At 40.2% G+C, this 16109-nt stretch overlaps 1 protein-coding gene across 4 annotated transcripts in view; it reads right to left on the bottom strand.

Moving 5' to 3' along the window:
• Positions 1-16109, bottom strand: part of atp8a1 (ATPase phospholipid transporting 8A1) — a 101548-nt gene that overhangs the window by 24109 nt on the left and 61330 nt on the right. For all 4 annotated transcript variants that reach the window (XR_007887262.1, XM_051420336.1, XM_051420337.1 and 1 more), the window contains 5 exons: positions 15865-16003; positions 12951-13015; positions 8881-9053; positions 6624-6807; positions 4422-4532 (listed from right to left, as the gene is read on the bottom strand). Coding sequence is in view for 3 of the 4 variants with exons in the window: in XM_051420336.1 (XP_051276296.1) it covers positions 4422-4532; positions 6624-6807; positions 8881-9053; positions 12951-13015; positions 15865-16003 (672 nt within the window). In the remaining variant the exon portion in view is untranslated. The remainder of the gene's footprint in view (positions 1-4421; positions 4533-6623; positions 6808-8880; positions 9054-12950; positions 13016-15864; positions 16004-16109) is intronic.

Genomic DNA, 16109 nt, shown 5'->3' with positions numbered 1-16109 from the left:
CCCCGTTGCTATGGGTTATGTGTAGATGAAGCCCAAGCCAGGAGGCAGGTTCAACCATTAGCGTGGCTCAAGCAATGTTAACGAGAGGCTAGCGGGTAGGTCAAACTGCTGAATTAATTACAGCTCTGCCCAATGAGAAGCTCTGGGCTCATATATTGTTGTGCTAAGTTAAAAAAGGCTCCTATTCATAGTATGTGGTAACTGCTTCTGTGTGAGTGTTTTGGCCTGGTCCTTGGGGTCCCAATAGCTTCTCTCTCTTTCGTCTCTTGAGGGACAGATGCATTGATTTGCTCATTAGGGGAAGTACCAGGCAGGATTTTTCTTCCCCTTTTCTTCTCCTCATTGAGTGCCACTCAGCGGAGGGGTGTGGCTGGCCTCTCTCCCCGACTGCACATCATGAAAAACAGTAATGGAGGGAAGCGGGAGTGAGAAAAGGGGGATTGGGCAGCGGCTAGCCGATAAGAAGACTTCTTGCATATTCATCAGCGAATCAAAAATCATTGATTCCAAGGCTGTTCCACAGCTCTGCAAGCCCTGTCTAGAAGTGGCTATGGGGTGGAGGGGTGGGGGCAGCATGACATTTGTCCCCAACAATGTGAGTCCTGATACTCTTAAGCTCAGTATTGCAGAATTGCAAATGTATTCAAACACAAAGCAAGCGAAGAAAAAAGAGGGATATAAAGAAGGTGCTGATAAATATGCTTGAAATATGTGGAGCTACAAACACAAGCTGTCTCACAATGCCAGGCACAGCCTCTGTGGTTTCATTCAGTGTGCAGTGGTCGGCAAGCTTTGCTCTGCAACTCCGAGCCGTCTCTAACTACACTGAGACGCACTGAATGAGCTTTCATGTAATTGCCTCATAAATGCCACTTGTCCATCAGCCCCCTCTGTAGCACCCTGGCAATGTGTCAATCAAACATGAGTGGCCAGCTGGATCGGCCATTTGAATTAAGTTGCTATGGCTTCCTTTGGAAAGGTCTCTTAGATTGAATGTGGCTGAATTAATCCCCTTTCACTCCTGTTCTTTGGTTAATAGTGTAATTTGTAACTAAGTAGGAGTTATGAATTCTGCTTAAAGTTCGTTAAGCACTGGGCTTCATTGTTTGAAAAATATCTGAGTAATTATAACCACCTTTTTTAATTAGATAGTCATGTTTCAAGTGTAGCCATGCTTGAACTGTTCTCGAACTGATTAGGAAGAGGAATGCCAACCATAATCAACAGCATAGGGAAAGCCAAAAGAAACACTGTGAAGCAGTTCCAGCTGTCAGTCAATCATCCACTCAAGTGACAGTTTTACTTTCTGACTCACAATTAACCCTACAGAAGTTTACAGAATATCCTGAATGATCACACAACTGTTCCAAGAGCCTCAGACTAAGTTTTGCGCACATTCACGTCTTCCACAATAGCCACAGAATCCTTCACCCTCCTACTCTATGTCTATTAAAAAAGAACCAAAGACCCCGAGAGGGAGACGAAAAGAGGCTTAAACACAGAGTCTCCCATTCCTGGTATTCAAATCGTAACACACACTGTACCAGACAATGGTGCTGTGAACAAAAAAAGTTAAAATTCCCTTCAACATCCTTGATTCTCTCCTTGCACGTTAGCCTGGGAGTCGACGAGAAAAACATGCAAGCACAAAAGTAAACCTATTAGTGCAACAAATGCAGCTTTTACCCATACCCTGGGGTTGCTGGTGTGTTAGATGTCAGGGTCTTACAAAACAGGGACATTTGAAATATTGAAGCACACGAAATGTGAAGAAATGTCCTATTATCTACTTGAATCCCCTGAAGGGACGTAGCATGGGGAGTTCTGTTTTCAGAAATCAACAAAAGGTGTGCAAGAAAGAAGCTCGCCCTGCAGACAGAACTATAGATGTTATGTTCCAGTTGTAGGAAAAGACCTGTTTGAAAAGAGATCTAGAAGAGCTGTAGTTGGAGAAAAAAATGTATAAACAATTTGGTTTGGAATTTTGATGTGATTGTGGCACAAAAGTCAGTGCATTTAGGATTCAAATGAAGGGCAGAGAGAATAAATGACGGCTTTGCATAGTCTAAAGTTTCTGTAATATATACATTAGAAGTTATGCCACCTCTTTTGGTGTAAGTGAAACACTGATGTGTTTATACATGGTTAAAAACAGGGACAAAAATGAAAGAAATTAAACATTCATTCAACATTAAGGCAGAGATGAAATGCCATACGTAATGTTTTTCCGACAGAAAATTCAATTTGCTGCAAATTGAATTTTATTTTGGATCTGCATTTACAACTGCTATTTTACCTTATCTGGAAAAGGGTAGAATGATCAAACAGTTGCAGTACTCATAACTGCAGTTATAGCCTGCAATGAAACTGACTGCCCTCTTTCACTTCAGGTCACAATAAGCCAGAAGCAGACATGCTGGAATGTAAAAGGTAGTCTCCTGATTCTCCATGGTATATAAAGAAGAATGCGGATGAAAAAGGGGATCAGAGGTCAAGTGCCACAGAAAGACGATGAACAAAAAAGAATTTTAAAGTGCTCATATTTCAATCACAGGTTATATAGTGGTTATATCTTAAAAACATGTGGCTGATCCTTTTTGCCATCGCAATTCAGGGCCAGATAGCACTCTTCAAATTGTCCCCCTCAACGGCAGAGGAAGTGTGTAAATCACCTGCTTTCTATGGCTATTGGGCCCCTGTGTGAGACCATTTTTTTAAATGCCTGAGTAATACATTATTTTTTTATTCTATTTTTATATGTTCTGTTCTTCATGCATGATCTAAAGCCAAGACACTTCTTCACATTGTGGGCAATAAGGTACATAATTAACAAATTAAGTGCTGGAGAAATGCACTGACCTTTAATTTGCAATAAGAGCATTTTATTCTTATAAACAAATGGCTCCAATTTGCAAGGTAAGCAGATTACATACAGTACAGCAGTGTATCTCCATTAAAACATCCTAGTGTGCTGGACAAAGTTTGATCAAACATTCAGTAGTGACTTCTAGAGATTTAGACTTTTTGAGAAGATGCACAGCTATAGTTGCCACTTGTGTCAGACAAGTGCATGGTCGGCAGATCAAAACATCTAAGCACCCCCGATGATAAAGCTGCTGCTGATAGGAAGCACTTAACCTGTCTGGTCATTCTTGGTCATAGCTCTGAACCTGCAATCAGTGCTGGGTCTGGTATCTGTCAAATGCCATCAAACCTACCGCACATCAGCAGACCTTCCTAACCAGCGTCCATTGATATGCAAGAGACTGGAGCTGGGTGGCTGTGAACAGCATTCATTACCCGCTCCATCTCCATCCAAAGCAAATATTCCTGAATAACCAGTACAGTATAACATTAACAATGGAGATATCGTGGTTAGGGTTAAAGTCTATGAGTTCATGTCTAAAATAACTATAAGTTAAAAGATCAGTGTGAAGGATTTAGCGCCATCTAGTGGTGAAGTTGCAGATTGCAACCGTATAAATACAGCTCAGCCTTCCAAGCGTGTATTAAAAACTACGGTGACTGTGAATCTCGCAAAAAATGTGAAAGCCCTATCTAGAGCTAGTGTTTGGTTTGTCCGTTCTGGGCTACTATAGAAACAACCTCCGTGGAAGAAGACCTGTTCCCTCTGTAGATAAAAATGGCTCATTCTAAGGTGAAATGAATATTGAATATTATATTCCATTTCTGCCAATAGATCCTCCTAAATGTAACACACTGGACCTTTAAATATTAAGATCATCTGTAAAATCATGAGATCTAAAACGTTTGAGACCATTTGGTTCTAAACACTAGAAAAACACTCAACTAAATGGATCAAGGAAATGCTGAATACTTCAGTAAATATTATCACATATTTATACTGAGAAAATGCTCTTATAATTACAACTATATTTGGTTGTTACCCGTGTAAAAAGCATACAGCATTTTATTCTGTTACATATCTGTCAGCATCTGCTGTCAAACAGTGTAAAACAGTAAAAATGAACATCTTAGGGCAGAAATTGGTAGCATTGTTAGTATGATGTCTGTAGTACATGATTATTCAGATTAGCTGCGTGGATTAATATATTCTAAGGATCCAATAACTGGCAAGGATTTCCTAAAGGCAGACTTCCTGTTAATTAAGTATAGTTTTCCCTTCATTACTGAGTGCGTATGTGTCTGTGAGTGTGCCTGTTTGTTTGTTTGTGTATAGTCTATCCAGGTATGTCAAAACTCAAACCATTCACCCAAGAGCTGCACAAACTGGCAGGTAATGTGAAGGGCTAGTCAGCACAGAAATACAAACATGGAAACTCTAACAAGGAATCTTTGCCTTTACCTAATCATGGCATGTGGAAAAATCTCAATGCATTGCATTCAGATCTTGTTCATTGCATGACTCTCAGTCTTGAGAGCTACTGTGTGAGTCTTACCTCAATGATGTAGAGGACAATATTCTTGTAGAAGCAGTACAGGATACACTTGGCTACCCGGTTGTAATTCCAGGCTCCATGGACGAGCAGTAGATTCTTCAAGTATTTGAACTGTGTGGGAGGGAAGTAAATGGATGAAAATGACAAGATGAATTAATAGCAAATGTCTGTGTACAGGACACTGTCTAATGCTTCTTCATAATCAGAGATCAGTGCTGGAACACTAAAGCAGTCACAGGAACTTCAAGATTAAAGGAGGCAGCAGTGTTTTGTCATCCCCCAGTAGAGAGGACTGATGAGGCATTGTGGCCAAAGCTCTCACTAACACATTCCAGAAACTTCAAGTCAAAGATTGCAAGATCGAGCTTTAAAGTTGTTGAAAATGGAGGAGTTCATATGGGGGTATTGGTCTCCAAGGACTCAGCATAATAATTAAATGGCTATATAATTATACCACAATTTAGGGTCTGTGGTGAATTTACAATTTCAGTGCTATTTCTGGCTGTGATTATACTGGAGCAGAACTTCAAGTTTTTCATCTCAGTTGCCAGTAAATGGCTAAAACAAAGCCCACACTCTACACTGCATCCTCCTGCTATTTGACAAAAGGAAGTTCTTAAATTGTTTTGGAAACCAGAATAGAATTAAACGTACATTTGTGGGCAAACACAATTTTGTTTACTTGTAGGCTTTCTTGTCTTTAAGCATTACCACAGTATTCTTTGGTGAAATGAAAGCACAGTGGTGCCCCAGCTTGTCTGACCCCTCAAATGGTCGGATCAAACATCAGTTAACACAGACTTGAGCTGATGACAGATGGAGAGCAGAGGTGCCTCGGCCCAAAGCCTCTTCACTCTCCACTTGCTTCAACAGATAACTGAGCTTTCAAGTATTACATCTTAGGAACTAGCTCCTAAATATTCTACAGCAGCAAGGGGCTCATCTGACACTTTACAACATTAATATAAATCATGTATAGGAGTAGAAAAACAAGTTACACAACTTCCAAGGATTGATTTCAGTGTGCAGTCTGAAAATTACAGTTAATGTACCGTTACGCCAATTTATAGAAAACACCACTGGAAGTCTGGAGGTGTAATTTAATTTGATGCTGGGACACAACCTAAATGGATTATAGGAGGCCACCTGTCTTTGAAAGACATACACTTTTACATGTCATGCCGATTGAAGGGGGCACTTAAGACAAACCCAAGTCTCTTGAATGGTAATTGCACACTGAAGCACAGAGAGTGTACTGTGTTTGAGTCAACTATTGGTTTCCCATACTCTCATGCCCTGTGGCTGTAATAGAAACATGATGTACTGAGTGGCATGCTGTGTAGAAACGGAGCCATGATACAGGAAATCCATGGTTTTTGTTGCATATGGGTATCAAATATCGATGCAGAGAGTTTCCGACAAACTGGTTACTGGGACATAAGTATGTATTTAAGTAGCATTTTTCCCGGGATCTGTTTCTGTATAGTTATGTTGGGAGTTTTGTGTCACCAGATGCCTGTTTTACAGGTGTTCCTACTTCACTGTATAATCTAACGCCCTAGCAGACATATGACCTATTGTTATTCAGAACAATGTGCCAAGCTATCACTTACACATATTACACTTGAGGAGACAATGACATGGCTGACAATTTGTGGAATCAGACATTTAGAAGATAGAAATGGGCATGGATATCAATGTACTGCTGCCAGATTGAGGACATGTACATGCAGCTTCAAAGCATATTTAGATCAAGTTAAATTTATATTCTATGTGCAAAAGTGTAAATCTGCTTTTCTAGTCTTATGGTTTTCATTTTATGTACATACCTAAGTTAGGTATCTGTGCGTGAATATTTTTGTTTCAACAGAAATAACTCACCATAAAGTTTTCACAGGTGTTAATTTTACATAGTTTAGCCCTATAAGTTTAGATGAAGACTGTCTTCTGTTAATCTAGTCTGAATCAATCAAATCAAAATGTGAGAGTGCACTGGCATAATTTTATATATGGGATGCCATCAGGCAGTTAAAATGATGCAAGCTATCAAATTGGCTTCATAAATGTTAATTAATACATTTTAATTCAAACAAGAACCGTTATTATGAAGTTCCAACTACAACTTCTAATGAGGAAACAACATACTTTAATTAATATGTTGTGTTTTTCTCACTTGGTGTAAGCCCCTGCCCTCGTGCTCACCTGGGCAATAGAGTAGTCAGAGGAGTTTGCTGCCTGCAGGCCCTCGTTGCCTGAGATTCCCACACCGACATGAGCAGTCTGGATCATTCCCACGTCATTAGCACCATCACCAATGGCCAGCGTGATCACCTTCACTTGTTTCTTTACCATCTCCACCACCTCGGACTTCTGAAGGGGGGACACTCTAAAAGGGAGCAGCAGCACATGATATTTAATAAAACTAGAAATAGATTTTGTGTTCATCAGGAAGTGTAATTAACGTGGAAATATAGTATGCAGTGCAAAGGACAAGGACAGACATTATACTGGAGAGTAGATGAGCGACTATACATATCACTCAGGAATGTATTGTCCAGGAAATTCTATTTCCTACTTTCCCAGATTTGGGGAGTATAATCAGGGCATGCATAAAATAATATCATCTCTTGAGATCAGCACTTGGCAAAACCTAAAGCTTTTCCTCTACTTGGGAGAATAGTAGGTTGGAGCGTGCAGACAGTCCTGCCAAACTGTGTGAACACCCTAAAAATAAACATAGGGACATATTGTGCATAATGTTTCTTTAAGAATTACAGAAAAACAGGTGCCCAGGTGGCAGGGAATAAAAGCACTTGTAAAGACTACTACATTTAATCCCCCTTGACTGGATGTCACAGACGGCCGTATTCAGAACAAATCATGCGTTGTGGCAATTAGGGCACGGTTGTGTGGTGGTGTAGAGATGTTTATTTGTGCTTTAGAACCTAACTGCTGTAAAACAGAAGAAGCAAAAAATAATATTTTCTTTCTTTGATTCACCAGCTTTCTCACTACCAGCACTTTCTCTCTCTGTCTCTCTCTCTCTCAAACAAACAGACACAAACCAAAGAAAGCTTGCTGGTATTGCAATTTTCCAGCAAAGATGTAACACAACAACAACTATATACAGGTATTGTACCAACAGTAGACTTGTAAGATTAGGTCCATTGAGCAGAGCCAATGGTTAGGTGAACTCTTCCTTTACCAGACTTTAAACTTGACTTTATGCCCTTACTCACAGCAAAATCTGTAGCCTCCCACACAGGAGCTTCTTCTTAGTGCAGCAGAGGTTTGGGGGTAGTGTACAGTACAGAGAGTCTCCAGAGATGATGTCATAAACTGCACGTCTGTCTTAAGCTGTGAAACTGTTAATATTTATGATCTCCGTGGTTTTATGAGGCCTCATTCATCTCCCGGTGTCTCTTAGTGCCCACAGAGTGTGCACAAGGCAAAGGCAGGTAGAGGTGGAGGGAAAAATACATAAAACATTTGACGAGTCATAAGGTTTTCTGTTGTTCTGAAAACATGGTGCTGACTTCTGGGCCTAGACGCCGTCATGGTTGCTTGAGTACTTAAGTACTTCCTATTATTTATGTGGTCTGGGAAGGTCAACAGCGTACCTGCATAATGTTGAAAGTTGCCATTTGAATTTATAAGTAACACTTTTTAAACTGCTGCCATAAAAATACTCAATGACCTTTGTGGTGAAGACGTGATACTTTGTAGTTCAACCATAGAGCTTTCAATTTAATTTAAACCATTTCTAAGCAAAAATGTCCAACATTACTTACTTTTAGCTTCTTATTTGTTTGATTTTTTCTGATTTATCTCATTGTAAAATGAGCATCTTTAGGTTTTGGGTGATTGGTCTGACAAAACAAGCAATTTTATGATACCAGCTTAGGCTCTGGGATTTTGTGATGGGCAATTTTTACATTCTGATTACTTTTATAGACAAAACGATGAATCGGTCAATCGTTAGTTACAGCCATGCTTGAATGTCTCACTATCTCTCCTTTCTTGTTTATAGAGGTTGCGGTCAAAAGACTTCTCATTGGGAAGCATTGAGGAGATTGTATAAGAAGGTCAGTTTTGTGTAGTCACTACAGTCTAATAGTCCATGTGCATCTTGTTTAAAGAAAAAACACATTAAAAAAATGACTCAGTTCTCATAAATGATAAATGATATCAGTAAAAAGGGATTTTCCAACTCTATATACAAATTTGGGCACTTTTTTTTGTCTCATGCATTAAAGTGGATACAGGGAAATGACTTCACCTTGAGTCGTGTACAGTACTTCATGTTAGCGTTTGAACACTTGTAACTTATTTTAAGCAGTCGTGTTTTCAAGTGCAGAAACAGATTGGGTCTTTTAAGAACATTGTCTTCATTATTTCATTTTGGTCAGTGGGATTTATTGTCTCAGGTTTATTTTATTGTTTGAGGAGTAAATCTTACCTGCAGCATATGACAGCTTTGCAGGACAGGGCGAGGTCCAGGAAGTACTGTCTCACTCCGAATGTGAGGGCGTATTTGAGAGTCTTCCCGTCAATAATGAGAGCAAAGTCGTTCTCCTTGTAGAGGGCATCTCCCAGCATTCCACAGTGGTGGCTAAGTGTTTCCCTTGTTCTCTGTGTGATGGAAAACATGTCATGAATGTTAGTTTAATTACTGTAATTAGTCATTATAATTTCAAGCCTATAGTGGTGTAGATGCTAGAGCAGATAAGCATCGTTATTATATAATGTTAGCTATTTTCACCCGGGTGGATTGGTTTTCAAGGGTCTACTGTGCAAGCTGATTATGATTAAATAAAGTTATTTAAGATGGTTTTGTTTAAATTGTTTATTTTAGAAGTATTTGTCAATTTGTTAACAGATACAAAAACACTATACAATTATTAATAACACCATACCATCTGTTATCGTGGCAAAATTAATTGTGCACATAAACATCTATGAGTAAGAGATTAATTGTGTTTGTAAAGTAAACTGAGATGTTTTCATGGATGACAGATCACTATACAATGATGGAGTATAAGAAAACATTTTTTTTTTTTAAACTTCTATCCAGTTCTTCATTAACAACATGGTTTACTGCAAAAACAATCGCATATGTAAGATCATTTTTAATGACACCTTTTTTTCTGCTGCCATTTCACAACTTTCAACCAGTTTCTGGGATTAGAAGTTTCTAGGCTATGTCTTCAGGAAAAAAGAACCCGTTGGTGAATGTTTTTTGTTAGTTGTAACTTTCTTTTCTCCATTTACACATGAGGACTGAGATGCATGGAGAATCTCAATGATGCCGAACCACAGTAAGATCCCCCACTGTAATCTTCTATAAGCCTTATATTTCATCCACCGTAGTGGGGTGTCCAACAAATGTCTTCCTCTGTTTGTATAATGCATTTTAAATGTCCAACAATGAAATATAATTTGTTCATTACATTTTTGTCACTACAATTTGCAACACCAAAGGCACCAATGGCATTCATATTGATAAGCTATTTCTTCACAACAGTAGGTTTTAGACTCTGAATTTTAATCGAGTCTCTAATTCACATCAGTGTCAAATAGATGTGGCAGATTTGTCCACTCTTCTTGCTAATCCCAAACTGCTGCACAGCAGCTGCTCTTGATATTTTAGATATTTATTATGTTTCCCATGCTTACTAAACTCAGACCTCGGCTATGAGGTGATAACATAGACGAGTTCTGAGACTGGATCATGTTTGCTTATACAGTATATACAGCTATGATGATGAGTGATGATGAAAATCCATAAATATAAGACTGACAAGAGGATTAACTGTCCTGGTATTGGGGCATGTGGACTGGATGGATGGGGTGGTGAGATCATCATTGTATTCATCATTCAATCATCTTCCTCACAGATGGTGAAACCATTAGGAAATAAAAACTAATTTCTGTCTATAAACATTTCCTTTAGAGACAAATATTACCTGTATTCAATTAAACAAGTTGAGGTATATCATATTTTTTCAGAATTACTTGATTTCAAAAATATAACAGAAGCACTTCCTGCAATAACATACTATTCTTAATGAGGGTGGGGTCATAATCAGCAAATGTACAGTCACATTTCTTTAAATGGACAGATATAAAGCAATAACACAATGCAAAATAATCAAACCTAATATGCCAAACAGATGCTCAAACAGCTGTAATCATTAAAAAATGGTGGCCATTAACAGCAGCGAGGGAAGGAGGGGTCCGGCACGGTGTCGAGGTCAGATATGTCATAGCAGTCAGATTGTACCAGAGGGACCAGGCAACGTTCGCTTGGCATAACAAAACTCTGAAACCCCAGCTTAAAGGAAATATTTGGAGAAAGGGGCTTTACGTTACACAAAGTGAGAGAAGGAGAGTGAGAGACACGCAGAGAAAGAGATGATGGATTAACAGAGGAGAGAAACTGAGCAAGAGGATACAAGCAGAAAGCAGCTGCCAGGACTTAACCATCCATGATGGGGTCTGTAAAACAGCATGAGATGGTGAGCAGTGGGCAGGCTTGTGTGTGTGTGTGTGTGTGTGTGTGTGTGTGTGTGTGTGTGTAGATCTGTGTGTGTGTGTGTGTGTGTGTGTGTGTGTGTGTGTGTGTGTGAGAGAGAGAGAGAGAGAGAAAGACGGAGAGAAGCACAGGTCAAAAAAGGCATAGGTTGTGATATCTGTATTCAACCGCCAAAGCCAAACAGTGAAAGCCTCTCCATCTCAGTTATCAGACTGATTTTACATGACGTCTCAGTATGAAGGTGCGTGTGTGTGTGTGCGTGTGTGTGTGTACTTTATATAAGCTGGTATACCATCTGCATGAGAAGGAATTCACTCTGTTTGGGGCAAAATCTATTCATCACATAGTGTGATAAGCAACGTTTACCATTTCCTCAAGTAGGGCGGCCATTTCCCCCTGAATTTCCACTGTGGAATTTTAACACTAATGCTACATGTCTCCTCCTAAAGCTTCTTTGTTATGGCTATAATGACCAGTTTAGCCTATGTGACTAGCTAGTGTTTGGTTTTGGAATGTGTATGTGGCGTCCATTCAGAAATCCACAAGAGCTTCCAATAAAGACTGAGCTCCATTGTTGATATAGGCCCTTGAGTGATATACCCAACAGGACGTGACACTCATGATGTGGAATCTGGACATTTGTATGGATGTAGTGTCATCATCTGTCTTAGACTCAGTGATACTCAAAAACCTCTCCACCGTAGTTTGAAGTGTGTGTACAAAAACCTTTCTGACATACGTCTCACCGACAGAACACTTATGCTTGCATGTTCTAATCCAATTCTCCCCTGAATTTTATTTATTTAATTTAATGTTTTTCAACTTTTTTTAATAATGAAAATACACACAAATAACCCTTTTTACAGAAAAAGGAAAATAATAAGCCCCATGTATTTGTACTCCATAAAGATTAATATACTAACAAACCCAATAAACTCTCCAAATGGCAAAAACAGGCTGACTGAAAGACAAAGCTGTTCAAAATGACCTAATCCCACCAAAGTTTCACTTTGGGAAGATTTAGTACAGCAGATGTCTGAAACTTTCTCCTCCCTTTGATAGCCATTTCTAAACAAAGCAAACAAGGAAGACATGCTCCAATTACTCTCTTTTGCAGCACAAGGGCACTCAGAATTACCAGCACTGCTACCAGGGCCTCTGTTCACTGTGCCTCCTCAGTCTTGGTGGAGAGGTTTCTCCCTTCGCGTTTTAACAAACTACCCTATGTAAGCATCTGCTCAACCACAGGAGAATCGGAGCTGACATTTCAAAGCGCCGCTCCGTTTGCTTTATGAATGCACCGACCCCAAATTTCTACCTCAACTTCATTTATCACGCTCAGCGACCGGCTGACAGAGTGAAGGCCGTCCGTCATCACCCCCAAACACCCCCCTGCTGCTTTCCCCTCCTTCCACTTCTCACCATCCCCCCCACCTTGTACGACAAACTAAACTTAGTCAAGTTTCCCCTCAATCCGTGGCTTCCCTGCATAGCTTTCTCCTGTTGGAAGTGCAGCGACTTGGCCTTTTCAATCTCAGAAACAACAGACATGGCTCTCCTGCCGGGGGTCAACAGACTTCTCTGCTGGGTGTCTTAAAAATGTTAAAGACAGATTTGGGATGTATGGTGGCGGTGTGTGTGGAAGACTCCCTGTGGCTTCATCCTTTCGGTTTTTTACAGGGATTGGTTGATGAGATTAGGGCATTATTATACTCAATCATGTCCTCATGATGTCATATTTTTACCCTCAAGGTTAGTAACGAGCATTTGAAAATATTTCTTATAAATTGTTTTAACTTGTGTGCACACTAAGGCAATATAATTTTCCATGTGGGCATATAAAACTACCGTATGTATAATGGGTGCCAAAAACACTGGGAGATGCATGCATGAGGCAAATGACAGAGATGAGCTTTATGTGCTTGGTGAACTTTTTGGTTCTGTATACAAAGAAGTCTGATTATTCGTGTGAAAGCAAAGTGCTAAATACTCACATCCAGTGTGTCTTCATTGATCACAAGCATGCCCATGTTCTTGGTCAGTAGTTTGCAGGAATGTCCTACATGAAGAAGAAAAACAGAAGATGAGATTATATGTCTTACAGAGCAAATTTAATAGACTTGAAAGACTGGAAAGTAAGCATGTAGGCCAGCAGGAATATATTTAAAATGAATTAAATTAGTACTCATTACTAAGTGTAGTGTATTTTAGTTTCAATAACCCCCTTTAGCTTGACAGCTTATCAGCTTTAGACCCAAACACACATGTACACACACACAGATTAAATAGATCAAACAAAAAATGTAAAAAAAAGAAGAAAAACAAAATAAAGTACGCTACAGTATGCAGCAATACATTTTAAGGGACACCAATTAAAATGTTACAGCTCAGAGCCAGTGTCTCGGGACATAACTAATGAGTTTGGTTTACAAGGGTTTGTCAGTTTCCTGTTTTAATAGGCAGTTACAACTTTGAGTTACCCAACATGGCTCTCTGGGGAGCGTTCCCCTCGGCTCTTGGCTGGGACAGATGCTCAGGGTCACCAGCAAGGTGGTAGAGGGAGCCTCCCGTTTAGGGAAAACAGAAATGTTTCAGGAACCAAGACTGAAGCCTTCAGTTCAAAACTGAGGCTGTATGAAAAGGCTGCCATCTGTGGCATAACCACATGAATATTTGTGGGCTTTAACACTTTGCTTCTGTCTGGAAAGAGAGTTTTAGTTTCTTTAAGGGGGTTACCACAAAGCCCATGTTTTGTGAATACATGGGTGGCATTTTCTGTGAGTGAAACTGAGATAAGATCCTGCACAGAACACACAAAAACACGCAGTCACAGTCAAACACAATAGTGCACACACACAGTACACACAGAGGGGGGGCTTTGCATGAGGAAATGAGAGGGTTTCACCTCCAGCGTCAAAACAAAACAGGGTCTGGGAGATTGTTTTCCTAAGTGCAAAGGTGCAAACGTCCAAAAATTTGCCAAAGTGAGGGAAATTTCTCCCCATCTCAACACAACGTCTCAACTCCCTTCCCCCTGTCAATTCCTGCCACAGCCCTTCCGCTTAAACTGTTTACCTTAAGCTCATTTGACTGCAGCCAAACTGGCCTTTTATATTTCACCAGAGAAAGTTGAATTCCTGGCCTTTCTCCATCTCAGGCGGAACTAAACACAGCTCCCACAGGACTTGAGGAATGTGTAACAGGGACACTCAGGTCACAGTAATCTCAAATGTTGAAACAGGAGTAACAATTAATGTAAAGATACAATGTTTAACAACAGAGGGCACACAAAATGGATAACACATACTGCCACTAAGAGTTAGATAGAAAGGTAGAAAGAATGGTGACCTGAAATTAATGAATGGACAGAAGGTGGGAAGGTAGGTATTATAGGGGCTCATATTTGCCTATGTGCCTCTCATCCGTGATACCTTTAACAAGCTCAACAGCGGGCACTTTCCTTTCATTGAATTCTGGCTCTGACCGGTCCTTAGCATCATGTCCGTTCAACTCCCCTCAACAAACAGCTCACAGCACTGGGAGCGTGTCCCAGAGCAAACATTGCTCTTTCCTCAGGCAGCCAGACACACAGTGTCAGAGTATTTACTGTACATTATGTCATGATAGTTCAGGATTACGGACAACCTGAAACAATCTGTCTTTACAGTTTGAGATCAAAGGAATCTGTCATGTTTCAATATCATAAATATGGAAAATAAGTCAACTCAACTGCATTTACAACCAATATTCAGTGCCTAGATTGGTGTTTGGGTGGTTCAGGCCACCTTGAAATGTAGAAAAATCTAAATATGATGGGCTAAATTCACCAGTCCAATGTGGCAAATGGTGCACCATTAACCCTGGTGATGGGGATCGTCTTTCAGTGAGGAAAATAGTATAAAACAAAGTCAATATTGAGCAGAGATTTTACAGAGCGACTAAGTCAAGCGGCGGACCTGTAAAAATACTTCCAGTGAGCATGTGCTTCTGCGGAGCTCCCTCACATCTGGGCACAGTGGGCACAAAGGGCCGATTCAGTCAGGCCACAGTGGTAGGTATAGCCACAAACGGAGGTACTTTTCATATCTATTTTTCTGGCTCCTGTCTTAAAATGTCGGCTGTATTTAAGGTGGATCCATTTGTAATGTTTAGCCACATCTAAGAGCTTTAATCAGGACCAATTAAGGAAACTGAGATGGAACTGATGGACCAGAGTTAGTCTTTCACCTTTCTGATAACATCTGCAAGGCTTAAACCTCTAGGGGAGCCAGGTACGTGAGAGCTGCCTCGTTGTGTACATATGCATGTTATTTATTTCATGTCAGTGCAGTGTGCTCATACATCATCTAGCATTCTGCAACAGATGCTTTTGCTAGATATGTGTGACAGAGAAGCATTCAGCTTGTCAGTAGTTTGTCTTGCTGGGTGAAGAATGATCACAGGACTGACTGCAGCCAATGTAAGAGCCTAGTGTACAATTTATCACAACACAGATCAGGTTCACCAGTGACTTTTCATCAAGTGCACAAGTATCTTGATGCACAAAAATGAATCGGAGTATGTAGGTGCAAACAGCCTTTAATGCCCAGCTGCATTACTAGCATCAGCCTGCTATTTGACGAGTGGCAGCAGCATTGAGCTTGTATCAGCTTCAATATGTTTTCTTTAGACATTAAGATGCACATTCAACCCTCCAGGTCAGCAACACACTGAATACCAACTGCCTCCAGGGTGCAGTTGACTTTTGACCTCTATGTGGAAGGGAAAATATTAAAATCTAATTTCCCTCTATGGTTGCAGGATTGTTGGTCTTACTACGAATAATTACTATGAAAACCCAGTTTTCTTCATACTGTGTAACAGTTTGTAACACAGAGTCAAAACCATCTTACAGTCCCTGAGTCTTACCAATATTGATGGCTGTTTCCTGTTTGTCCCCTGTCAGGATCCAGATCTTGATGTCTGCCTTCATCAGAGTCTCAATGGTCTCGGGCACCTTATCCTGGAGCTTGTCCTCTATTGCTGTGGCCCCAAGCAGCTGCAGATTCTACACCCAAAATGAGGAAAAGAAAGAAAAAAAGTCAGTAAGTGGTGATCACAACAGAGGAAGGCCTTTAAAACATCATGTGTCAGAGAAACATGTGAGCCAGGAT

The sequence above is a fragment of the Dicentrarchus labrax genome, unplaced genomic scaffold (genome assembly GCF_905237075.1).
Source record: "Dicentrarchus labrax unplaced genomic scaffold, dlabrax2021, whole genome shotgun sequence".
Lineage (NCBI taxonomy): Eukaryota > Metazoa > Chordata > Actinopteri > Moronidae > Dicentrarchus > Dicentrarchus labrax.
Note: the sequence above shows the minus strand (reverse complement) of the source record. Positions and strands in the feature narration are given on the sequence as shown.